Consider the following 27,463-nt stretch of genomic DNA (forward strand, 5'->3'; position numbering starts at 1 on the left):
TGCGTAACCCTCAAAATATCTCCTTCTATATTTATCTGAAAGTTTTTGGATGGTTAGAAAGTTTTGGCATATAACTGCACTTCGTGTGGCTTCAGGCACGGTACCCAGCCCTCAACTTACGCAAAGATCCACCCACATTCCTCCGTGATAGTTGATGCACAATTATACTTCACTGCGTACAATTTTGTAAAACTTCAAAAGGATCAACTTAGTTAAAAAAGGCATAAAAAAATAGCCGTCTGTATTAACCTTTTTTTGTATGAACTAAGTGCATCTTTAAGAACGAATGCACCACCGCGCGGCATTACTTCCTCTGAAACAGGGATGCTCAGTGTACAACTTTTAGGTTATTTCAAATTGACTGGCTGTCTCAAAATTTTCAGTCGAGAGCGAGAGCTTTTTCAGCCTCTTTGGGGCAAAATTGTTTGGGGCAAGTTGTGTAAGAAAATCGCAGAAAAAGCCACTTTGCTGCGGCAAAATCTTTTTTACAACTTAAAAAGGGAATCTTCCCAGAATCTGTTCAAATGAACATTCTCCTGATTTACTAGGGCCATTGGTAAACAAGGCTATGTAAACATTCTTTATGGAAAAAAAGCAAAATCCGCCTTTTTGTAGACTGAGGCTTAAAATGTCCACACTAGGATTCTCTGACATGCTGAATTTGGTGGCTTAAGTATCGCCTAGACTGTTAGCTCTTTCCGGGTTGTTTTGTTCGTTTTTCGAAAATCAGACAAATTTTCTCTGGCTGACAGCTTTGGTGCGTAGCCTTAAATTTAAATTTACATATTTGGAATCCCCAGAAAAATTGGATTCCTTTGAAGTAGGTCATATATTGCTATTAAAACTCTTTTCTTCATAGAGTTTCAGTATAGCTTCAATTTTCCAAGCTATTTAAGTAACTGACAGCTATCCCACCTCTCGTGCAGCTCATGGCTTAAATGTATTGCATATTAGCACGAGCAAGTCCTTACTTAAAGTTCGTTCCAAGAACTGCTTGCTTTTTAGAATTCAGTAAGCCCCTGATACATGGAACTACTAACTTAAACAATTTTTGGCGTTCGATATGAAGTAGCACCACTGAACTATTTCTAATCTGAGAAAAAAAACAAATAGAAATATCGACCCCTTTTTTTCTACCAGCTTTAAATGATAAATTGGTTTATATGCGTATGCATATTTTTGTAAGCTATTTAAGTAACTGACAGCTAGCCCACCTCTCGTGCAGCTCATGGCTTAAATTTATTGCATATATTTTTGTTACCTAAAGATGATTGTCTTGGCTTTTAATAGATGCATGTTTTTTAAAGATGATGTTTAGCCATATCGGCTACCAAATAATCATACTAAAAGCTAATAAATGCTTCTAACCCACGTCTCATTGTGTTATTAAAATATTAAACCATCTGATAAAACATTAAGACTTTACGATTTTGAGAATTTAGAGTGAAACAATTTACCTTCCCACTCCAAAATTGCAAGATCCCTTGAAAGGAACACAAACATTTACTTACCTAAAGATAAAAAAGATTTGCCTTCGTGTGCCTTCTCCCAAAATTTTTGTTTGATTCTGAATGTTTGGTTCAAGTCTGTGTTCGTTATTGGTACAATTGTAACCAAAAAGTCACTGGACGAAGCTGACGCAACATTATATGGAATGTTGATGTAGTGTGAACCATGCTTTAGCAAAAAATACAAAAAAGTACACTTAAGCCATACAAAAGTCAATAGGAATAAATCATGGGTAGCCCAAATTAAAAAAAAAAAAAGACCGGAATTAAAAGAAAATCCAGAAACAACAACAAAACTAAAACACCTTGAAATTTTTATTTAAGAACACTAATAAGCTAGGGAGCAAAGTTGAAAATCCGACAAAATAGTGATCTGAGGGGTACAATGACCTGAGAGAGGTTTTAAACTAAAACAACCAGCTGATAACGAATATCTTAGGAATATAAGTGCCAAACATGCTCTTGAGGCTTGCAGGCAAGGCATTTTTTTTCCATCAGACTGAGTCTAGATATCCACTACAAACTCATAATTGTTTCCTTTAAACCTAGCCGAAATATTATCCAACGTTTAATTTACCATGATTTTGACACCAATTTCAATGCTGGATCGATAAAACCACACTTATGTATCAAAATCTTAAGACCGCAAATTTTCATAGAATATCTCAAAATTTCTATCAGATGCAATTCGGGAAAATACAACGTCTGCGCTAAGGAATCTGCCCTCCAATCACTTTGACTCTGAATAAGAGCCCTAGAGCTTCTGATTACCAATCCAATGACCCCCCTCTGAAGTTTATATGACCGTCCTTTCTATAAAAATCGTATATGCCCCCAGGGCATCACTTACAACCCTTGCCCTGAGGGTTAGGGGGGATTCATTCTCAAATACATATTTTCTGGACTTTTCATTTACGCTGAACAAAATCTCAAAATTTTTATGGAACGTGTTTGGAGAAATAATTGGCTTTGGAGGAGGTCTGGTTACCATTTAATCACTACTGAAAACTACTGGAAACTTTGACTACTGAAAAGGGCACTAGTCCTTTCAATCTCCAATCGACTGAGCCCCTTTTGAAGTTTCTAGGGCAACTCATTATACAAGAAATGCCCTAGTGTAAAAGAAAACAACTAAAAATAAATACAATATACATATATATATATATATATATATATATATATATATATATATATATATATATATATATATATATATATATATATATATATATATATATATAATAAATAAATAATACAATATGCCCACATTGCTCTTTACTTAGGCAGTGTTATTGTGCTGCCTATGATTTTTTCATTATTTTTTTAACTAATGACTATCTCAAATTCTCTATCAAAATGAATCAAAGATTCATTTCACGAAAATACTGCTAGTGGGAGTTGGGCTGCCGCCCTCTGATCATTATGAGTCTTAAAACTGAAGCGTGAGAAGGGATCATCCCCTTTCATACACGGAGTAATTTCTGTTCGTTTTAAGTTTAATTTCGCTCCTTACTTTCACTTAAAAAAAATATTTTTTTACTTAATTTCTGAACGTTTTTGAATTAATGCATGTTTTGATTTTGGCTCTCCGCAGAGGAATAATTAAAACGAAATTTGCATATTTATTTTTTGGCTAAATGGCTTTCTCAGAGTTTTGATTGAATGGTATTGAGAAAATAAGGAGGGGAAGGAGGCCTAGTTGCCCTCCAATTTTTCAGTTACTTAAAAAGGCAACTAGAACTTTTCATTTTTTACGAACGTTTTATTAGTAAAAGATATACGTAACTTACAAATTAGCTTACGTAACGAACTTCTGTATTCGCATGTTTTATTACATATATGAGGGAGTTCACCCCCTTGTCAGTGCCTCGCTCTTTACACTAAAGCTTAAATTTTGTCCCAATTCCCTAAGAATGACCCCTTAATCACAAAGGCCGTAGAATAAATAGTTGAAATTACTAAAAAATACTTTAGCGCGAAGAGCAAGGTATTAGGAGGAGGCAAACCCCTCATATGCGTTATAATTTCTGGTCGTTTTAAGTTTTAATGCTGCTCCTTGCTTTCAGCTGAAAAAACTTTTTCATATTTATTTTTTTCATTTTTTTAAATAATGCTAGAAAATCCTGCGCACCGTTCATGGAAATTTTCTTCCCCAGTGACAAATGCCTCCATGGAAAGTTCCCCCAGCATATCCCCCTCTTCAGAACCCCTCCCCTACCCCAGCCAAAAAATCCCCCTGAAAACGTCTGTACACTTCCCAATAACCATTACTATATGTAAGCACTGGTGAAAGCTTGCAACTTGTAGCCCCTCCCACGGGGACTGTTGGGGAGTAGGTCGTCCCCTAACACATAGGTATAAGGTTTTTCGACTATGCTGAATAAAATAGCTATCTAAGAATTTTGATCCAGTGACTTTAAGGAAATAATTAGCGTGGGAGGGGTCTTACGTGCCCTCCAATAATTTGGTCACTTAAAAAGGGCACTAGAACTTTTCATTTCCGTTAGAATGAGCCCTCTCGTAACATTATAGGACCATTGGTTCGATACGATCACCCCTGCGGAAAAAAATAACAAAAAAACAAACAAACAAATAAACACGCATCCGTGATCTGCCTTCTAGCAAAAAATACAAAATTCCACATTTTTGTAGACAGAAGCTTGAAACTTCTACAGTAGGGTTCTCTGATACGCTTAATCTGATGGTGCGATTTTCGTTAAGATTTTATGACTTTTAGGTGGTGTTTCCCCTATTTTCTAAAATAAGGCAAATTTTCTCAGGCTCTTAACTTTCGATGGGTAAGACTAAACTTGATGAAACGTATATATTTATAATGAGCATTAAAATGCGGTTCTTTTGACGTAGCTATTCGTATCAAAATTCTGTTTTTTAGAGTTTTGGTTACTATTGAGCCGGGTCGCTCCTTACTACAGTTAGTTACCACGAACTGTTTGATGTGAAATTCATGTCTTAAAGTTCAGATGCCTTGATTTTCAATAGCCTTTATTTCATTTAAATAATGAGCGTTTTGTCAACTCAAATAGAGCTAAACCTATATTTAATAGAACAATTTTGCCCTTCCCCCTAATTTTCAGGAATTGACGCCATTGCTGACAGTTACAAAAACTGGCAATTATTTCCTAGTTTTCTTTTTCTTTTTTCTATGATTTAGAGTTCATGTGTTAAAGTTCAGATACCAAGATTTTCAATAGTCTTTTATGTCATTTAAAAGATTATTGTTTTGTAACTCAAATATCACTAAACCTACATTTATCACTAAACCTATATTTTTGTCAAACCTATATTTAAAACTACATTTTACCCTTCCACCTAATTTTCATGAATTGACACCATTGCTAACGGAGACAAAAAATGGCAATTATTTCCTAATTTTTTTCTTCTATTTTCTATGATGTAAAATTCATGTCTTAAAGTTCAGATGGCTTGATTTTCAATAGCCTTTTATGTCATTTAAAAATTATTGCTTTGTAACTCAAATATCACTAAACCTATATTTAATGGAGAAATTGAAAAATCATAAAATTTGTCCCGGTCTAAAATTGCTACCATGATTTTCAATAGTCTTTTATGTCATCAATAGTCTTTTACTGCTCCCGGTCTATATTTTGAAAACTACATTTTCCCCTCCCCCTTAATTTTCATAAATTGACGCCATTGCGTCAATGGCAATTATCTCCTAGTTTTCTTTTTCTTTTTTTTCTATGATGTAGAATTCATGTCTTAAAGTTCAGATACCATGATTTTCAATAGTCTTTTATGTCTTTTAAATAGTTTTTTTATTGCTCCTGGTCTAGATTTTTAAAACTACATTTTTCCTTCCCCCTTAATTTTCATGAATTGACGCCATTGCTGACGGAGACAAAAACTGGCAATTATTTCCTAGTTTTCTTCTTCATTTTTCTATGATGTAAAATTCATGTCTTAAAGTTCAGATGCCTTGATTTTCAATAGCCTTTTATGTCATTTAAAAAATTAGTGTTTTGTAACTCAAATATCACTAAACCTATATTTAATTTAAAAATTGAAGAAACACAAACTTGCTCCCACTCTAGATTTTGAAAACCACATTTTGTCCTTCCCCCTAATTTTCATGAATTGACGCCATTGCTGACGGTAACAAAAACTGGCAATTATTTCCTAGTTTTCTTCTTCTTTTTTTTATGAGTAAAATTCATGTCTTAAAGGTCAGAGCCTTAGTTTTCAATAGCCTTTATGTCATTTTAATAATAAGCGTTTTGTCAACTCAAATATAACTAAACCTATATTTAATGGAAAAATTGAAAAACACAAAATTGCTCCCGCTCTAGATTTTGAAAACTATATTTTGCCCTTCCCCCTAATTTTCATAAATTGACACCATTGCTGACGGTAACAAAAACTGGCAATTATTTCCTAATTTTCTTCTTTTTTTTCTACGATGTAATATTCATGTCTCAAAGTTCATAAGCCTTGATTTTCAATAGCCTTTATGTCATTTAAATAATAAGCGTTTTGTCAACTCAAATATAACTAAACCTATATTTAATGGAAAAATTGAAAAATCACAAAATTGCTCTCGCTCTAGATTTTTAAAACTATATTTTGCCCTTCATCCTAATTTTCATGAATTGACACCATTCCTGACGGTAACAAAAACTGGCAATTATTTCCTAATTTTCTTCTTCTTTTTTCTATGATGTAAAATTCATGTCTTAAAGTTCAGATACCATGATTTTCATTAGCCTTTCATGTCATTTAAAAAATAAGTGTTTTGTCAACTGAAATATCACTAAACCTATATTTAATAGAAAATTGAAAAATCACGAGATTGCTCCCGCTCTAGATTTTGAAAACTACATTTTCCCCTCCCCCCTAATTTTCATGAATTGACGCCATTGCTGACGATAACAAAAACTGGCAATTATTTCCTAGTTTTATTCTTCTTTTTTCTATGATGTAAATTTCAAGTTTTAAATTTCAGATACCATAATTTTCAATAGTCTTTTATTCCATTTAAATAATAAGTTTTTTCAACTCAAATATCGCTAAACCTATATTTAATGGAAAAATTGAAAAATCACAAAATTGCTCCCGCTTTAGATTTTGAAAACTATATTTTGCCGTCCCCCATAATTTTCATGAATTGACGCCATTGCTGACGATAACAAAAACCGACCAATTATTTCCTAATTTTTATGGCACTTGGTATTAACCAAGTGACATATAGCAATCGCCAATTCTGTCGGTCTGTCGGTCTGTCTGTCGGTCCCGGTTTTGCTACTTTAGGCACTTCCAGGTAAGCTAGGACGATGAAATTTGGCAGGCGTATCAGGGACGGGACCAGCTTAAATTAGAGATAGTCGTTTTCCCAATTTGACCATCTGGGGTGGGGGGGGCCGGTTAATTCGGTAAAAATAGAAAAATTGAAGTATTTTTAACGTACGAACTGTTGATCAGATCTTAATGAAATTTGATGCTTGGAAGGATATCGCGTCTCAGAGCTCTTATTTTAAACCCAACAAGATCTGGTGACATTGGGGGGGGGGAGTTTGGGGGGGGAACTAAAACTTGGAAAACACTTAGAGTGGAGGGATCGGGATGAAACTTGGTGAGAAAAATAAGCACAAGTCCTAGATACATGATTGACATAACCGGAACGGATCCGCTCTCTTTGGGGTAGTTGGGGGAGGGGTTAATTTCTGAAAAATTAGAAAAAATGAGGTATTTTTAACTTACGAACGGGTGATCGGATCTCAATGAAATTTGATATTTAGAAGCATATCGTGTCTCAAAGCTCTTAATTTAAATCCTGACTGGATCTGGTGACATTGGGGGAAGTTTGGGATGGGGAACCTAAAATCATGGAAAACGCTTAGATTGGAGGGATCGGGATGAAACGTGATGGGAAAAATAAAAGCAGAAGTCTTACATACGTGATTTACATAATTGGAACGGATCCGCTCTATTGGGGGGGGGGCTAATTCTGAAAAATAAGAAAAATGTCGTATTTTTAACTTACGAAGGAGTGGTCGGATCTTCATGAAATTTCATATTTAGAAGGACCTCGTAACTCAGATCTCTTATTTTAAATCTCAATCGGATCAAGCGTAATTGGGGGGGGGGAGTTGGGGGGACCGGAAATCTTAGAAAATACTTAAAGCGGTGAGATCAGGATAAAACTGGATGTGAAGAATAGAAACCAGTCTAAGATACGTGACTGACATGACCGGATCTGCTCTCTTTGGTGGAATTGGGGGGGGGGGGTAATTTTGAAAACTGAGGTATTTGTAACTTACGAAAGGGTGACCAGATCTTAATGAAATTTGATATTTAGAAGGATCTTATGCTTTAAAGTTCTAATTTTAAATTCCTACCAGATCCTGTGACACTGGGGGGAGTTGGAGGGGGAAACCGGAATTCTTGAAAAACGTGAAAATTGGGGTATTTTTATCTTTCGAATAGATGATCGGATCTTAATGAAATTTGATTTTAAGAAAGAATCCATGTCTCAGAGCTCTAATTTCAAATCCCAACAGATCTTTTGACATTGGGGGGAAAAATCTTGGAAAAACACTTGGAGTGGAGGAATCGGGATGAAGCTTGGTGGATAGAATAAACAAATGTCCTTGATACGTGATTGACAGAATCGTACTGGATTCGCTCTCTTTGGGGGAGTTGGGGGGAGGGGTTCAGTGATTTGGCGAGTTTGGTGCTTCTGGACGTGCTAGGACGATTAAAATTGGTAGGCGTGTCAGGGAGCTGCACAATTTGACTTGATAAAGTCTTTTTCCCAGATTCGACCATCTGGGGCTAAAGGGAGAGGAAAATTAGAAAAAATTAGGTATTTATAACTTACGAGTGGGTGATCGGATCTTAATGAATTTTGATATTTAGAAGGACATCGTGACTCAGAGCTCTTAGCCTTTCATGTCATTTAAAAAAATAAGTGTTTTGTCAACTAAAATATCACTAAACCTATATTTAATGGAAAAATTGAAAAATCACAAAATTGCTCCCGCTCTAAATTTGGAAAACTAAATTTTCCCCTACCCCCTAATTTTCGACGGTGACAAATTGTTGACGGTGACAAAAACCGGCAATTATTTCCTAGTTTTCTTCTTCTTTTTTCTATGATGTAAATTTCATGTTTTAAATTTCAGATACCATGATTTTCAATAGTCTTTTATTTCATTCAAATAATAAGCATTTTGTCCACTCAAATATCGCTAAATCTATATTTAATGGAAAAATTGAAAAATCACAAAATTGTTCCCGCTCTAGATTTTGAAAACTATATTTTGCCCTCCCCCCTAATTTTCATGAATTGACGCCATTGCTGACGATAACAAAACCGACCAATTATTTCCTAGTTTTCTTCTTCTTTTTTTATGATGTAAAATTCGTGTCTTAAAGTTCAGATACCATGATTTTCAGTAGCCTTTCATGTCATTTAAAAATAAGTGTTTTGCCAACTGAAATATCACTAAACCTATATTTAATGGAACAAAATTGCTCCCGCTCTAGATTTTGAAAACTACATTTTCCCCTCTCCCCTAATTTTCATGAATTGACGCCATTGCTGACGATAACAAAAACTGGCAATTATTTCCTAGTTTTATTCTTCTTTTTTCTATGATGTAAAATTCATGTCTTAAAGTTCAGAAGCCTTGATTTTCAATAGCCTTTATGCCATTTAAATAATCAGCGTTTTGTCAACTCAAATATAACTAAACCTATATTTAATGGAAAAATTGAAAAATCACAAAATTGCCCCTACTCTAGATTTTGAAAACTACATTTTCCCTAGTTTTCATGAACTGACGCTATTGCTGACGATAACAAAATCTGGCAATTATTTCTTAGTTTTCTTCTTCTTTTTTCTATGGTGTAAAATTCATGTTCTGTGAAATGATGTCTTAAAGTTCAGATACCATGATTTTCAGTAGCCTTTTATGTCATTTAAATAATAAGTGTTTTGTCACCTCAAATATCACTAAACCTATATTTAATGGAAAAATAGAAAAATCACAAAATTGCCCCCGCTCTAGATTTTGAAAACTACATTTTCCCCTTCTCCCTAATTTTCATGAACTGACGCTATTGCTGACGATAACAAAAACTGGCAATTATTTCCTAGTTTTCTTCTTCTTTTTTCTATAGTGTAAAATTCATGGTTTGTGAAATGATGTCTTAAAGTTCACATACCATGATTTTCAGTAGCCTTTTATGTCATTTAAATAATAAGTGTTTTGCAATCTCAAATATCACTAAACCTATATTTACTGGAAAAATTGAAAAATCACAAAATTGCCCCCACTCTAGATTTTGAAAACTACATTTTGTCCTCCCCCCTAATTCTCATGAGTTGACACCATTACTGACGGTAACAAAAACTGGCAATTATTTCCTGGTTTTCCTCTTCTTTTTTCTATGGTGTAAAATTCATGTCTTGTGAAATGATGTCTTAAAGTTCAGATACCATGATTTTCTTAGTCTTTTATGTCATTTAAATAACAAGTGTTTTGTCACTTCAAATATCACTAAACCTATATTTAATGGAAATATGGAAAAAAAAAATACAAAATTGCTCCCGCTCTAAATTTTGAAAACTACATTTTGCCCTCCCCCCTAATTCTCATGAGTTGACACCATTACTGACGGTAACAAAAACTGGCATTCATTTCCTGGTTTTCCTCTTCTTTTTTCTATGGTGTAAAATTCATGTCTTGTGAAATGATGTCTTAAAGTTCAGATACCATGATTTTCAGTAGGCTTTTATGTCATTTAAATAATAAGTGTTTTGTCACCTCAAATATCACTAAACCTATATTTATTAGAAAAATTGAAAAATCACAAAATTGCTCCCCCTCTAGATTTTGAAAACTATGTTTTGCCCTCCCCCCTAATTTTCATGGATTGACACCATTGCTGACAGTAACACAAAGTGACAGTTCTTTCCTAGTTTTTTCTTGTTTTTTCTATGATGTAAAATTTATGTCTTGTGACATGATATCTTAAATTTCAGATACCATGATTTTCAATAACCTTTTATGTCATTTAAATAGCAAGTGTGTTGTCAACTCAAATGTCACTAAGCCTTATGGAATTTCAAGTATAAGTTATACATACCAATTAATTTTCTAGAGACCATGATTCCCCTGATTAGCAAAGCAATAACACCCTTCATAATTATGAAAAGTTTTTGTCAAGTCATTCTATTAACAACTTTACAGTTATGCTAAAGGACAATCGATTGTTGAAAATTACTCTTTTATTTTAACTCTAGCTTGGCTTGATATTACTGTTTCATATAAAGCAACTTCATATAAAGCAACATGGCGCATCGAAAATTAATTCAAAAGCACTCATCTTCCTGAAGCAGAAGCCGAGAAAAGGCAATTTTATTAACTGTAATGCGTTGTAGAGAACCAACAATAGAAGGAATAACAAATACCTTTTCTAATCCTTTGTTATCCAAATATAAGTCGAAATGAAGGTTCTCGCCTAGCAAATCTCTCTTCTTTCGGACTTCCCAAAATGCTCTTTGGAGTCTCAATGTCGAGAAGAGTACGTGTCTTTCAGAGAAATTTGAATTAATGTCTTGGATGTGACACTCGATCATGAAGCTGTAGTTGCTAATATTTTTGAAATAAAAATCTCTTTTGGCATACACGGTGACTTCTGTTGATGACTTGCTTGGGAGAATATAAATAATAGAAGATCCTATAAATTAAAAGTTGCTAGAATTTATTGATCACAATAGATTAAGATTGTGAAAACATCTGTATATAAATAAAAAATAGGTTTTTAGAATGTTTTATGGTCACGAATGTTGAGGATCGGGAAAGTATGTTCAACAGTTGACTTCATAAGGTCTAACTTTCCTTAGGGTGAAGTAAAAATTATTGGGAAAATCCACCGTTTCAGTGTCTTCTAACTGTATCCAATAGACTAAATATGGACGATGAAACCTTATTTAAATATGGACTTTGCTCCTATCCTGCGTCGCTTTATAATGATTCTGGCACGCTCCGAAAGCCAAATAAACCAGAGCTAGCAAAAACTATCAGGCGAGTTTCAGAAATTTTCATACTATTTGGGAAATAATTCGTCTGACTTGCTTCACATGATTCCCTAGGCGAATAAAGAAACATATTCGGAGATCTTAGACCAATAATAATAATAATAATAATAATTTATTCCAGAAAAAGCCCGTGGGCCATAGGAAAATTACATAACAACAAACAAACAACAAATTAACTACATTAAATTAATACTATTTAAAGAAAACGCTCCCCATGTGCCGCTGCAATCCTTACAAATCTTGCTATCCTTTTAATACTCAGGAAATTTGTCTCTTTCATTCTATCTAGGATCCATATCTCATTCAATTTTTCTTTACCATACATCTCTCGCCTCCAATCATTCAATTCGACACATTCACACAAAAAATGTATTAAACTTTCATCCTGAGATCCACACATAGGACAAGCAATAGATTCTACCTTCACCCCTTTTCTCCCTTGATCTTAGACCAATACTGGAACTACATTTCGGCCAAACATCCAGACACCATTATTATCTTTGATGGCTACAACATCGCTGCTTCGAAAAAAGATAGGAATCGTCTTAAGCGAAACCTTGTCAGTGGATGGGAAGTAGTGTTTAGCCCAGAAATGAGATTGACCACTAAAAAGAGGAATTTCTTTCGTTCAAAAAGACTAAAGCACGTTTCGTCAATGTACTTTCTGATTATTTAAAAGGCAAAAGTTTTAGAGCCATCCAAGCTAAAGTCGAAAACAAACAAGCCAGCTACAGCTGACTTGTTTGTTGTGCTTACAGCAGTTCAGTGTTCAAAGACTTACGACACTGTAGTCACCGGTGACAATACGGACTTGTTGGTGTTTTTACCTTGTCATTGTATTCCTGAGCACCATGAGGTCGACCTGCACAGTGACCCTAAGACAAACACTTCAGGTGCAACTTGGGACATCAACACCGTTGTTAAGAAGATTGAGAGTTAAACCTCCAAACTGCATCCTTTTGCTCACACAATTCTTGGTTACGAAACAACTTCCCGTCTACATGAACTTGACAAAGGGATGCATTTAAACGGCTGAGAGACAACAAACTGCTTAGGAAAAATGCTTCAAAATTTTCTCGAATTGATGCTTTTAATGAAGAGGTTAAAGCATCGGGAGATGCTGTACTCTCTATATTGTACAATGGAAAACCTAATGACAATCTAGACTGTTACCGAAACCGAGTCGTTTAGCAGACGATAGCAACGTCTACAGCTTTTTTCCACCCCAGGATCTACTTCCTACTTCAGCAGCAGCGATATTTCACTGTTTCCATACCTATCTTCAAGCACAAGATTGAATTGGGCTTCAGACTCCTGCCTTTCGATCTTGAGGATTGGGGATGGAGACTACAGAACAGCATGGTGTAGCCTATACTCACGAATCTTCCAGTTCCAATAAAGAAAATTCTTACCGTCGTGAAGTTCGGTTATAAGGGATCCTGTGATAGTGACCGGTGTGACTGTCACGGAAATGGCATTGATTACAAAACTGCTTGCAAATCTTGCAAAAGAACTAGTTGCTCTAATGCCCAAGTCCAAGTCGAAGATGATGAAGACATATGATAAATGTGATAAAGTTAAATAAATGTGATGAATCCCCAATCCTTTTCAATTCCAAATTATCTATTGTTTTTGTCCAAATCAAAATCAATGATTTAGATAGTTGTTAGAAGTTGTTCATTGGATTTTAAGAATTTGGGGCGGTCACGTTTAGAGTTGATGGTGGGTGGGGTGTAAATTGATAGGGACACGACTTCTTTTCCGCATTAGCAGTCTAATTTTTTTCTGTATGAGTTCACCTTCGCGTATTGTTGCTCTCAGACCTATATTGACGCTTGATTTATGGGCGGATTGGGGGGCGGGAAGGACTACACATGGGCGCTCAAAGCAAAAACAAAGTGCATTTTCGTGATTTACATACCAGATGTACGTATTACCGACTTTATGCAAGTGCCAATTAAGCTGTTATTAAAAAGCCGTCATTTAAGAAGAAAAGAAGATAAACGATCAATTTCGCTTCATTTGATTTTGGCATATTTTTTAGATGTTGTAGACAATTTTTTTCCGGTTCAAATGGTACAAAAATGAAGACTGCTGCAATTTGTTTGAGGTTAAACCTTAGATTGACTGTACTATTAGAGTACTTGTGGTAGAAGTAATAGCGGTAGTAGCAGGGCCGGTTACTTTGCTATAAAGATAGAAATTTGTGAATCTTGGCTGGATGTTTTCAGTAAAGCGGAAATTGTTTCAAATGTTAAATTTTTATTTGTTTTAAATTTTTTTACTAAATTTTTAACACTATTAATATTTAAAATGCTCGAACCTGCATTAGTTGAAAAAATGCTAAATTATACCAATGCAACGATTTCGAGTTAAAGAAGCAACAGGCTCACTAAAGGGGCGTACCCAAGGGGAGGAATATCTGGCCGAAGAACTCCCAGATGCCTTGTACTGATGAAATTTAGCCAAAATATTGCAAAAAATTTGGCATTTTGATACCATCTAGTTGTCTACTTTTAATTTTTTCAGCAAGATATTAACTTAAAGAAATTACCAATGTACTGCTCAAAACTGGGTGTTTGATTAAAGTGACGTTGAAAAAGTTTTGATTTTTGAAAAATCTGTTGGTCTGGGGAATTAAAACCCACAAAAATAAAGATTTTTTTGGGGGGGGGTGCAAAATATAGAAATTTGTCGTATAAGTCGTATGTGTTATCAAACAGAAACCATAATATTCAAATATTCAAACAGAAACCAGTGTTGCACAGTCAACGGTATAAAATCTTAGGTTATATAAACAAAAAAACAAAACGGTAACCACAATCACGCTGAAGACTGTGGCTTATTTCATATTCCTTTGCCGCAATTATGTCCTTAGGTTTCAAATATTTTTCTGGTTATTGATTCGTTTGCTCTTCTTGCAACATACTCGCCTTTGCTTAGATTCTCCTAAACTGAATGCGTATTTCTAATGTTTCAAACAGTTCGTGGTAACGAACAGTAGTAAGGAGCGACCCGGCTCAATAGTAACCGAAACTCTAAAAAACGGAATTTTGATACCAATAGTTACAACAAAAGAATTGCATTTTAATACTGATTTCAAATATATAAGTTTCATCAAGTTTAATCTTATCCATCAAAAGTTACGAGCGTGAGAAAATATAACCTTATTTTAGAAAATAGGGGGAAACACCCCCTAAATGTCATGGAGTCTTAACGAAAATCAAAATACCAGATTCAACGTATCAGAAAACTATACTGTAGAAGTTTCAAGCTCCTATCTACAACAAGGGCAAAGAGCTCATATGGCACTTGTGACGAGGAAAGAAGAGCTAAGAGCCAAGAGATCATATGGTATGAGCTCTAACAAAATTCTATGAATCAATAGATTGATTTAAAAGGAAAATAAGAGGCTTAATGCCGGTCAGGATTTAAAATAAGAGCTCTGAGTCACGATGTCCTTCTAAATATCAAAATTCATTAAGATCCGATCACCCACTCGTAAGTTATCAATACCTAATTTTTTCTAATTTTTCCTCTCCCTTTTGCCTCCCAGATGGTCGAATCTGGGAAAACGACTTTATCAAGTCAATTTGTGCAGCTCCCTGACACGCCTACCAATTTTCATCGTCCTAGCACGTCCGGAAGCGCCAAACTCACCAAATCACTGAACCCCTCCCCCCAACTCCCCCAAAGAGAGCAAATCCAGTACGGTTCCGTCAATCACGTATCAAGGACATTTTCTTATTCTGTCCACCAAGCTTCATCCCGATTCCTCCACTCCAAGTGTTTTCTAAGTTTTCCCCCTCCAACTCCCCCCAATGTCAAAAGATCTGGTCGGGATTTAAAATAAGAGCTCTGAGACATGAATTCCTTCTAAATATCAAATTTCATTCAGATCCGATCACCTACTCGTAAGATAAAAATACCCCAATTTTCACGTTTTCCAAGAATTCCGGTTTCCCCCTACAACTACCCCCAATGTCACAGATTCTGGTCGGAATTTAAAATTAGAGCTTTAAAGCACAAGATCCTTCTAAATATCAAGTTTCATTATGATCTGGTCACCCTGTCGTAAGTTACAAATACCTAAATTTTCAAAATACCCCCCCCCCCAACTCCACCAAAGAGAGCAGATCCGGTCTGGTTATATCAGCCACGTATCTTAGACAAGTTTTTATTCTTCCCATCCAGTTTCATCCTGATCTCACCGCTTTAAGTATTTTCTAAGATTTCCGGCCCCCCAACTGCCCCCCCCCAATTACGCTGGATCCGGTTGAGATTTAAAATAAGAGATCTGAGTTACATGGTACTTCCAAATATGAAGTTTCATGAATATCTGATCACTCCTTCGTAAGTTAAAAATACGTCATTTTTTTTAATTTTTCAGAATTAACCCCCCCCCCCATAGAGCGGATCCGTTCCAATTATGTAAATCAGGTATCTAAGACTTCTGCTCATTTGTCCCACCAAGCTTCATCCCGATCGCTCCAATCTAAGCGTTTTCCATGATTTTAGGTTCTCCACCCCAAACTCCCCCCAATGTCACCAAATCCGGTCGGGATTTAAAATAAGAGCTTTGAGACACGATATCCTTCTAAATATAAATTTCATTGATATCCGATCACCCGTTCGTAAGTTAAAAATACCTCATTTGTTCTAATTTTTCAGAACTAACCCCCCCCCAACTACCCAAAAGAGAGCGGATCCGTTCCAGTTATGTCAAACACGTATCTAGGACTTGTGCTTATTTTTCCTACCAATCCCGATCCCTTCACTCTAAGTGTTTTCCAAGTTTTAGGTTTCCCCCTCCCAACTCCCCCCTCCCAATGTCACCAGATCCGATCGGGATTTAAAATAAGAGCTCCAAGACACGATATCATTCTAAAAATTAAATTTCATTGAGATCCAATCACCCGTTCGTAAGTTAAAAATACCTCATTTTTTCTAATTTTTCAGAATTAACCCCCCCCCCCCTCCAACTACCCCAAAGAGAGCAGATCCGTTCCGGTTATGTCAATCATGTATCTAGGACTTGTGCTTATTCTTCCCACCGAGTTTCATCCCGATCCCTCCACTTTAAGTGTTTTCCAAGATTTTAGTTTTCCCCCTCCCATACCCCCCCCCATGTCACCAGATCCGGTCGGGATTTAAAATAACAGCTCTGAGACACCATATCCTTCCAAACATCAAATTTCATTAAGATCTGATCAACTGTCCGTAAGTTAAAAATACTTCATTTTTCTATTGTTGGGGCCCCCCACTCACCCCCCCCCCCCAGATGGTCAAATCGGAAAAACGACTATTTCCAATTTAATCTTGTTCGGTCCCTGATACGCCTGCCAAATTTAATCCTCCCAGCTTACCTGGAAGTGCCTAAAGTAGCAAAACCGGGACCGACAGACTGACAGAATTTGCGATTGCTATATGTCACTTGGTTAATACCAAGTGCCATAAAAATGTGGAATTTTGTATTTTCTTGCCGGAAGACAGATCACGGATGCCTGTTTATTTGTTTGTTTGTTTTTTTTTCAGGGGTGATCGTATTGGCCCAGTGGTCTTAGAATGTCACAAGTGGGCTCATTCTAAAGGAAATTAAAAGTTCTAGTACCCTTTTTAAGTGACCAAAAAATTTGAGGGCACCTAATCCCCCTCCGACACTGATTTTTTTCCCAGGGTCAACGGATCAACATTGTGAGATAGCCATTTTATTCAGCAGAGTCAAAAAACTGGAACAGATCTTGAATTCCTTTTTTTTGAAAGGATTTCATTTATTGTAGACCAAATTTTTTGCAAGTTCGCTTTGCAGTGAGAGATTTTTGAATAATAATAATTTTTCTTTGCTTCCCGGATGAGTTTGGTATATACATTTTTGTTTTTTTTTTATAATTAGTCAGGTCAATAACGCTACTGGTTTTGCAAGCTAACTTATATAGGTCATTTTTTCGGTATGAAGAGAATATCAGGCTATTTGACATCCAGGGGCGTATATGGGTAGTTTTTCGGTTTGATTTACGAACTGGAAAGGTTGAACTAATAAGACACTCAATCCCTGTGTAAAACTACTTGTGGCTGAATTAACATCCTGACAATCCAAAGTCTTGGACCAGTCGAAGGATTTCAAACAATCCGTGAACCGGTTCATATTCACAGTATTATATATTCTATTGGACGTAGGGGTATTAGTTCTACGGGGTTGAGTAGCTGATAGGGAGGGTAAGGAAAGATAGATTGGAAAGTGATCTGACAGGTTAGAAAATATTATTTTGGAGGACAGGTGGTTTCCCAGGGAAGTGGATACAAAAATGTTATCAATTAAAGTAGCGGTAGACCTCATGGGATCAACTCTAGTAGGAAAAAGGATTGTGGGAAGAAGACCACTTGAGGTAAATGTTTCAAAGAAGGTATCACAATCATTGTTATTGCTAACATTTAATAAATTACAATTGAAGTCCCCAGAAACTATTGCCTTCTTTTGTGGTAAATTAATAAAACTAGAAAAATCACCAAACAGATTACAAAAGAAAGGTGTCGGAAATGAGGGTGGTTTATAAAATAACGAAAAAATAAAAGAATTATCGTCTACACTTATGTCGACGATTATTGAATAAATGCATCTATTATTAATAGGTTGCGAGAACAAGAATTCACAGTCTAATAGTCAGGTGAATTTTAGACTTGATCGGATGTAAAGAGAAATGTCACCAGAGACTTGGTTAATTTTCTTTCAATATGAATAGCTTGAAAGCCAGTGAGGGAAAATTCATTAGTATCATCAATTTCTGAAAGCCACGTCTCCGTTATTCCAATTACGTCGAAAGGGCAGTAACCATTTGTTAAAATTAAATCTTTAAAATTAGCCCACTTATCCCGTATGCTTCTGATATTAAAGCAAATTACATTAAGTTTGGTCTCTTCCATTAGCTTAGGTTTCACATTTTTCACAAAATCAAAAGTGTCGAGATATTTACAGTTAATTTGGTTTAAAGGGCTATCGGGGTTAGCTAAGGTGTTGGTGGACAGATTATTTCGGTCATCGTAATAATTAAAAACAACATTATTGCACAGTGATAAATTAGTAAGAAACGTAAAATCTTGTACAGTACTTGTACTTGTGTTTGTTTGACTGTTCATTTCTTAAGCAGTAGTTTCTGTGTTTCTGGACATTTATACGAATAACAGGGGTGGTCGGAGGAGCCAGAGAGAGCACATTTCATGAAAAGTTGACACGGGTTTTCTTTGGAGTTCTGTTGGTCACCAGCACATTTAGAGCATCTCGGGGAAGCTTTGCAGTTATTTGCAGTAAGGCCGTAGCACTGGGTAGGCAAAAACTTGTACTCAGTTATGGGTAGACGCTCGTAACCAATAACAAGGGGATTCTCAGTGGCATAGTTTAGGTGGTCACGTGACTCAAACTTTAATCGAAAAGACCTCGTACTTCCTAACTGAACAACTTCTATACAGTTATTAGCGAGATCGCATAGGTCACTTTTAGATGTTCCGTCAGGCACTCGGCGTACTATACCGAAAAAGGCAGGACTCTTCACTTTAGCATTAATGGATTGGTCTGCTTTGCATAATGCATCTGCCAAAGTATTGGCGGCACCCTTGTCCGACAGAACTACTTGCCATGCATCCCTCCTAGGCCTCAAAACAACTATGCTCGAACTGACACCCCCACAAGCTTTATCCAGGAAATCTTTTCGAGCGTCAGGATTATTCAAGTTTTTTGGTGGATTTTTCACAATAACTGAATAGGACGGCTTTGCGGGTGGGAGAGGTTTCATTTGAGGAATAGTTTGCACGACTGACTTTGCTTCATGGTGCTCAGCAAAGCTTTTAAATTCGATGTAGAATTCATTAACCTTTCGAGTTAACGTAGCTGTTGTCTCCCCTGGCACACATGGGACCTGATCTGGCTCCAAAATCAGATACTGAGGTAGGCTGATCTTTTTCTCGTCACAAAGATCAAAGGCTCGAACCATATCACTTACATTATCAGTCACTTTGGGGCGCTCAGTTACCCTAGTAATAGAGGCGTCAGCCCACAAAATCTTCTTTGCTTCAATTAACATCTCTCCTTTGAAAAAATCGCAAGCAATTTTACAATATTATCAGCTGAACAACCCGCATTTCCAGCCCGTGAAATGAAATTCAACAGGGGATTCAAGACAAGTCTTTCACCTGGCATCATCCGGTGAAATGATCAAATTTCATCAAAATTCGTGGGCGGGGCCACAATAGTTGTCAGTAAAAGCAATAGCAAATCAGGTAGCAATATTCACAAGATGTATATTCAGAAGTTGCGTATACAATTTTAATTATCCAAAATATCCAATTATTCAAAGCAAATTGTTCACAGCACGTTACACAACTTCAATAGTTGCGTACACGATTTTAATTATCCAATTATCGAAAGCAAATTGTTCACAGGACTATATAGCATTGTACACAATTTCAATAGTTGCGCAATGAAATAAATATCCAAACAATAATCCTCTGTAAATTAACCAACCAATATAAACTGGTTTTCATCCATATAGGTCAAAGACTGAATGAAGACTGTTTACATATAGTAATTGTTATTGGGAAGTGTACAGACGTTTTCGGGGGGATTTTTTGTTGGGGGAGGAGGGGTTGAGGGGAGGGGGTTATGTGGGGGGATCTTTCCATGGAGGAATTTGTCATGGGGGAACAGAATTTCCATGAAGGAACTACAGGATTTCCCAGCATTACTTTAAAAAACAATGAACAAATAAATTTGAAAAGTTTTTCAGCTGAAAGTAAGGAGCAGCATTAAAACTTAAAACGAACAGAAATTATTACGTATATAGGGTTCACCTCCTCCTCCTAATACCCCGCTCTTTATGCTAAAGTATTTTTAGTAATTTTAACTATTTATTCTACGGCTTTTGTGATTCAGGGGTCATTCTTAAGGAATTACGACAAAATTTAAGATTTAGTGTAAAAAGCGAGATATTGACGAGGGGTCAAACCCCCTCATATACGTAATAAAATCATACGAATATAGAAGTTCATTACGTAAGTTAATTCGTGAGTTATGTATATTTTTTTTACTAATAAAAACGTTCGTTAAAAATCAAGAGTTCTGGTTGCCTTTTTAAGTAGCCGAAAAATTGAAGGGCAACTGGGCCTCCACCTCCGCTCTTTTTTCTAAAAATCGTCCGATTAAAGCTATTAGAAAGCCACTTAGCCAAAACAAAAATTAATAGGCAAATGTTCAAGAATAAAGAGCCAAAATCAAAACATGTATTAACACAAAAACGTTTTTTTGAACTGAAAGTAAGGAGCGACATTAGAATTTAAAACTAGCAGAAATTAATCTGTATTTGAAAGGGGCTGTTCCCTCCTCAACGCCCCGCTCTTTACGCTAAGGTCAAACTTAGCGTTGAAAGAAGTCAAACTTTAGCGTAAAGAGTGGGGCGTTGAGGAGGGAACAGCCCCTTTCATATACGGATTAATTTCTGTTCGTTTTAAGTTTTAATGTCACTCCTGACTCGTCTCATCCTAGCCTTAGATATCAGAATAAGAAGGACTCACTCTGAATTATATGGTAAGACACCCTCATGTTTCTACATGAATTGCTTCTTAAGCTAGGAGAGCTCAATGCAGACGTCAACGTAATATCCTCTGATGAAACTCCAGCACAAAAAGTGGCTTTATTTGTTTTATAGCCACGATTAAAACACAGCTTCTGAAACAAAAAAATGTATATTTAGAAAACAGGTCACAAGTGAGTTTGTGTAGCATTGTTGTGACTTATTGGAAATTTTGTAGTTAGCACAATAACACTGCCTAACCTAAGTAATGTATGGAAGAAAGTGGTCATATATATATATATATATATATATATATATATATATATATATATATATATATATATATATATATATATATATATATATATATATATATATACTTGAGAATATACAACATTCTTTGCTGTCCCATTGTCTGTGCATATAAATAGATTGTCAGGTTTACCGACTCTTGAACATGCAATATATAAAAAACAATCCGTATTCAGATCTATAGCTCATGATTCTAATGATTGCCCTTGAGCTTTGTTGATGGTGATTGCTAATCGACCATTCCCTTTGTTGCCGTCGTCATTTATATATCCCCCTGTGCCCCTTGGCGTCCCCGTTGTAGTTGTGTCTCTGTGTCCTGGTCGACATTTATATTCCCTTTTTTTGGTCGTCATTTGTGTCCCGGTGTCCCAGTCTGTGATTTCTCTTTGAGTGTCCCGGGCGTCATTTATATTAGTTGTGTCCCGGTCGCCATTTGTGTCCCGGTGTCCCGGTCTGTATATACATTCGTTTTTGAATTGGTGGTTTTTTTTAGTTTTTAGTTTTTTACCTTTTTTTCAGTTTTTTTAGTTATACCTCATGATTCTAACGATTGCCCTTGAGCTTTGTTGATGGTGATTGCTAATCGAACATTCCCTGTGTCCCCGTCGTCATTTATATATCCCCCTGTGCCCCCCGGCGTCCCCGTTGTAGTTGTGTCCCTGTGTCCCGGTCGTTATTTATATTCCCTGTCTCCCGGTCGTCATTTGTATCCCGGTGTCCCGGTCTGTATATACATTCGTTTTTGAAATGGTATATGATGAAATAAATTTTTGTATTTTTCTCCTTTTTTTTCTATGTAGTTTTTTTTTTGTTTTTACTTTTTTTAGTTTTTTTATTTTTTTTTTATTTTTTCTTTTTATTTTTTTTATTTTATTTTTTTAGTTTTATTTTTCTCCTTTATTTTTCATTTTTTTTCCTTTTTTTCTTTTTTTTCTTTTTTAGTTTTTTTCTAGTTTTTTAGCTTTTTTAGTTTTTTTATTAGTTTTTAGTTTTTTTCTTTTTAGTTTTTTTTTGTAGTTTTTACCTTTTTTAGTTTTTTTAGTTTTTTTTTACTTTAAACTGGTCGTCATTTATGCTCCCTGTGTCCCGGTCGTCATTTGTGTCCCGGTGCTTTGTTGATGGTGATTGCTAATCGAACATTCCTTGTGTCCCGATCGCTTTCTCTTTGAGTGTCCCGGTCGTCATTTATATTCCTTATGTGCCGGTGTCCCGGTCGTCATTTGTGTCCCGATGTCCCGGTCTGTAATTTCGTCAGTCGAAAACATGACGTCAGTCAACACACAAACATGACGTCACCCGACAGACCCACACACACACACAGACAACTTATTTTTATATATATATATACTAGCTGTTGGGGTGGCGCTTCTCGCGACCCCAACACCTAGTTGGTGGGGCGCTTCGCGCCCCCCCAAACCCCCCCCCCGCACGCGTAAGTCGTTACGCGCCATATTAGTTACGCGCCATTGTAGTTGTGTCCCTGTGTCCCACCTGTGAATATAGATAGATTTATATATGTGTTTCAAACTACGTAAAAATTGCGAATATACAACATTCTTAGCATCGTTTTGCAATCGGACACGCATATTTGTAGTTAATTTTAATATTTTTACGTTTGCCCTTAAATTAGAATTTTTCAGGCAAGCATTCATTTCGTCTGCAGGAGTTAAACTACGTAAAAATTGCGAATATACAATATTCTTGGCTTTCCCATTGTCTGTGCATATACAAAGCCGTATGTACTAATAATGACGTCATATACAAACGCTCTTTTTACAAACAAACAAACATGCATACACACAACTCGTTTTTATATAGATAGATAGATAGATGGATACAATACAAATTAACTGCGTAAAACTTGCGAATATACAAAATTCTTCACTGTCCGATTGTCGCTGCATATAAATAGATTGTCAGGTTTACCGACCCTCGAACATGCAACGTACAATTGTCCATGGGAAAAACAATCAGTATTAAGATCTATACCACATTTTTCTAATGATTGACCTTGAGCTTTGTTAATGGTGATTGTAAATGCTAATCGAATTGGGAATTGCAATCTTTTAAATTGAAAAGGCAGATCTGTTGGAATCATGGGAATGCGAGGAATAAGAACAGCCTCACCCTCAAAAGGCCCTGTCAAGATTGTGGCCTCTATTAGGTTTTCCATTGTTTTTTTTACGGCAAGTCGCGTGCCATTGCAAAGCTTTGGTGGGTTGATATTTCTTAAAAGTATTATTGGTACGCCTATTTTTAGTTGTAGCACGTGTGGTGGAAACCCTGAAAGATCTATGGAATTTAAAAATTCAGATGGATAATTAACCGCTTCATTTGGTTCCAAAACTGTGCCGACTGACTTGTAAAGGACTGCCTGGTCTCGAATCTTGGTCAAAACAATATTGTTGATTTCGTGGACGTCTATATTTTTGGGTGCGAGAATCGCTCTTTCACTTAGCCATTTATTATTTTTATAATTTTTTAGAATATTCGGAAATACTTTTTCAATCAATTCATTTTTGGACGTCACTAAATTACAGAAATCAGCAGGTAGTTGTATACGTCCTGAAATTGAGTCTACTGGGAGCTTTCCGTTTCCAATTGCCAGCAATTGATCTGAAAATGTTTGACCAGAGTCATCGTTTTGCAATCGGACACGATTGTAGTTAATTTTAATATTTTTACGTGTGCCCATAAATTAGAATTTTTCAGGCAAGCATTCATTTCGTCTGCAGGAGTTGATCTAGGTATTATAGGTAATGTTTGCCTGAAATCTTCCGCAAGCAATATTAATGTGCTGCCAAAGGGTTTCGACTTCCCTCTCAAATCTTTCAAGCATTGATCCAGAGCCTCGAGCGATTTTTTGTGTGCCATTGTGCACTCATCCCAAATAATAAGTTTGCATTGCTGCAATACTTTACCCATCCCAGATGATTTGGAAATATTGCACGTGGAAGTTTCTGTAGAATGCAAATTCAGAGGCAATTTCAAAGCGGAATGAGCAGTTCTTCCAACAGGCAGCAATGTTGCGGCTATTCCGGACGACGCAATTGCCAACGCTATATCATTTTTTGATCGAATTGATGCCAGAATCAGATTTATCACAAATGTTTTACCAGTCCCTCCTGGCGCATCCAAAAAGAAAATTTCTCCAACGTTGTTATCGACACAAACCATTATCGTATCATAAATGTCTTTTTGTTCCGACGTTAACTTGGAAATGTTATTTTGTACATACGACAATAGATCACTCGTACTGTAACTTTGTTCACGATCCAATTCTACACATGTCGAAACAGCAGCGATACGGTTAGGTGAAGGCATTCCCAAATCCTGAAGAGGTTTGTTTGCCATACGTACGCACAAATCTTCTATAATAACTAAAGTGTAGTTATAAATTTCTGATGTAAAATCAAAAGTCATATCTGACGTCTCTAACTGTTTTCGATGGAGTATAGCTTCGGACATTTTTGACTTATATTTTTCCCATAACTCTGTAGGAGCTGATGGAGAGCAAGTTGTTAAAATGATGCCAAACAATGCACGAATTTGACTTGGGGTTGACGTTTCGCACGCGTCATTGATGCAGTTATCCCAGTGTTGGTCATTCTCCAATAAATTCAGAGCTTGGCATGCACTACGGTAAGTGTCATGTATAGCACCGTTTACAGTTCTCAAATACTCAAAGGATGTCGGACCGGGTACATTCACCAAAAGCAGGCGTAGAAAGAAGCATTCATGTTGATTGGGGTGAACGGTGTAGAGTCTTCCTATCGTGGTATCTTTGAAGATGGTAGGTTGGCCGTCGACTGACTTACCCTGTTTTCGACGTTCAAATACTTTATTTTTAGTATTCCACGTGTAATACGAAGGCACTTCAGTATACAGCAGTTTTTTTGCAAAAGAATCATTTTTGCAAAGCGAAAAGAAACCGGTTAACTTTGTATCCGGTGGATTCAGGGTTCTTTGTTGCACGTTGGTTTCCGAGAAATAAACACGTTGACCATTCTGTAAATGTACCGCTAAGTGAATAACAGCTGGACTACGTTCATGTATCGGAAATGAAAGAATTCGCCAAACAGCTTCATTACTGCTTATGTATCTTCCAGCCTGATATTGTGCGATTTCGTCGAAATCTTTGATTTCGGGCTGCAAGCCAAAAACTGCCATGTCACTGCCTTTGTTGACGTATTTATTTATGTATTTGATTGCCTTTACGGAGTTACAGTATTCAAAGTTTATGTGTGCATTAAATGTTTTTGATAAAAATGGGGAATATGGAACAACCTATTGGTTATCTACTTCGATGGTGGTACCGTTACGCTTCTTTATTATTGCTGTTTTACCGCCATCTTCAGTATATCTTCTTCTATATTGTGGGTAACCATCATTGCCAGTAATTGTGTTGGATACTAAAAGTCGAGGATATTGCTTTGTGCACCTTCCTTTGGCCATGCATGGTGAATTTTCGTTCAGTGCACCGCAAGGTCCATGTATCATATTTTTTACAATAATATCATGTAACCCCTTATCGACATTTTTATCAGGTATTTCAGCGGAAATCACATCATCAATTTCGTTCGAAGTAATTTTTTTATGTAGCCAGATTAGTATATGTGCGTGTGGCAAACCTCGTTTTTGCCATTCCACTGAGTATATCCAGCATCGTACTGACCCAAACACTTCAAGTTTTACTATGTAGTTTATCAGTGATTTCAACTTTTGCCGGAAGACATGGGCCGTAATGTCATGCCTATGAACCGCCGATTGTCCTTGAAGTAAAAGCTGCAGTATCTCGTCCCAAGATTGATTACATGTAAATATAGTAAATAAATCTGGACGACCATAGAGACGAACATACGCAATATCATCTTGAGCATATTCATGCATATGACGGGGACTGCCAGCATATGACGAAGGTAAAATTTTTAATCTTCCAACGTTTGTGGTATTACCGTCATTTACAACTGCATCTCGCAAATGAATATATTGTTCAGAGCGGAGCTTGGTCTGATTCAGGCGGATATATAGCAAACGTTCTGATTCAATTTTAGCATACATATCAACGACAAATTGGTGAAACAATTCACAGCATTTTAAAATATAATTTTCTTCATCCTGCCGAATCATTAGTCTATAAGAATAACAATGCATTGCACTGCATTTCTTATTCATTTCTTTGTTAGTGGCTGGATTCATCAATTTAATATTAAAGTGATAGCCGTCGGCTCCATCCCAAAAAATGATAGGATATTGTAGGGCATGGTAGCATCGATGAGTTTCAGCAATTCTTAACAACTGAGCGTTTGGCTTATGAAGAATAATATCTCGAGGTAAAAACTGATCACCGACCATAACAATTGCCACTTCGTCGATAGTTGGAGCATTGTATCTACGCACATGTTGGCCAGGAGGCGTTTTGTCAGCGGAAATAACAATTTTATGCGTATCAGTAGGCATCAAATCGATGGCTGTTTTGAACAGACGCACTAAATTATTATTTTCGTGGAAAAGATGTTGCAATTGGGAAACGATTGTCCTTTCAACGTTGGGAGAAATTTCGCAACGTGAATTCAATTCAGAATTTCTATCACTGATGAAGTACAATTGTAAAAATTTATGATTCTCGCCTGAGAATGGTAGAAGGGACCCTGCTCTATGATAAATTTGCCCTTTTACTTTGAAAGTAGACATAAATTGATCTGGATTTTCGATTTGGGCTCCAAACGACGTCATTTGGAAACATGAGTTGTATTTTCTGATTTGTGACAAAAAACGCTTAGATTCTGACGTAGTTTAAGTAAGGAAAGTCTTCAATGGCTCTGGTGGTGCAACCAATAGAGGAAGTTTAACTTTTCCTGAGGCGCAACACATTCCCATTGTTTCACCATTGAATTTCAAGGCCTTGCAATAGGAACAAATTTTAGACATTGTCCCGATTTGAACACATCTACTCAAGCTATAATCATCGACTGGGCTGTACCTGAATGCCAGGCGAT

General features: G+C 36.3%; 1 protein-coding gene and 1 long non-coding RNA gene across 4 annotated transcripts in view; one reads left to right on the forward strand and one right to left on the reverse strand.

Moving 5' to 3' along the window:
- Positions 1-27,463, reverse strand: part of LOC136032049 (uncharacterized) — a 169,433-nt gene that overhangs the window by 97,124 nt on the left and 44,846 nt on the right. For all 3 annotated transcript variants that reach the window (XM_065712152.1, XM_065712151.1, XM_065712153.1), the window contains 3 exons: positions 21,154-21,307; positions 10,963-11,231; positions 1,512-1,677 (listed from right to left, as the gene is read on the reverse strand). In XM_065712152.1, the coding sequence (XP_065568224.1) occupies positions 1,512-1,677; positions 10,963-11,231; positions 21,154-21,307 (589 nt within the window). The remainder of the gene's footprint in view (positions 1-1,511; positions 1,678-10,962; positions 11,232-21,153; positions 21,308-27,463) is intronic.
- Positions 1-27,463, forward strand: part of LOC136032050 (uncharacterized) — a 78,952-nt gene that overhangs the window by 5,579 nt on the left and 45,910 nt on the right. The gene's annotated exons all lie outside the window — the stretch shown is intronic.

Source organism: Artemia franciscana, chromosome 10 (assembly GCF_032884065.1).
Source record: "Artemia franciscana chromosome 10, ASM3288406v1, whole genome shotgun sequence".
NCBI lineage: Eukaryota > Metazoa > Arthropoda > Branchiopoda > Anostraca > Artemiidae > Artemia > Artemia franciscana.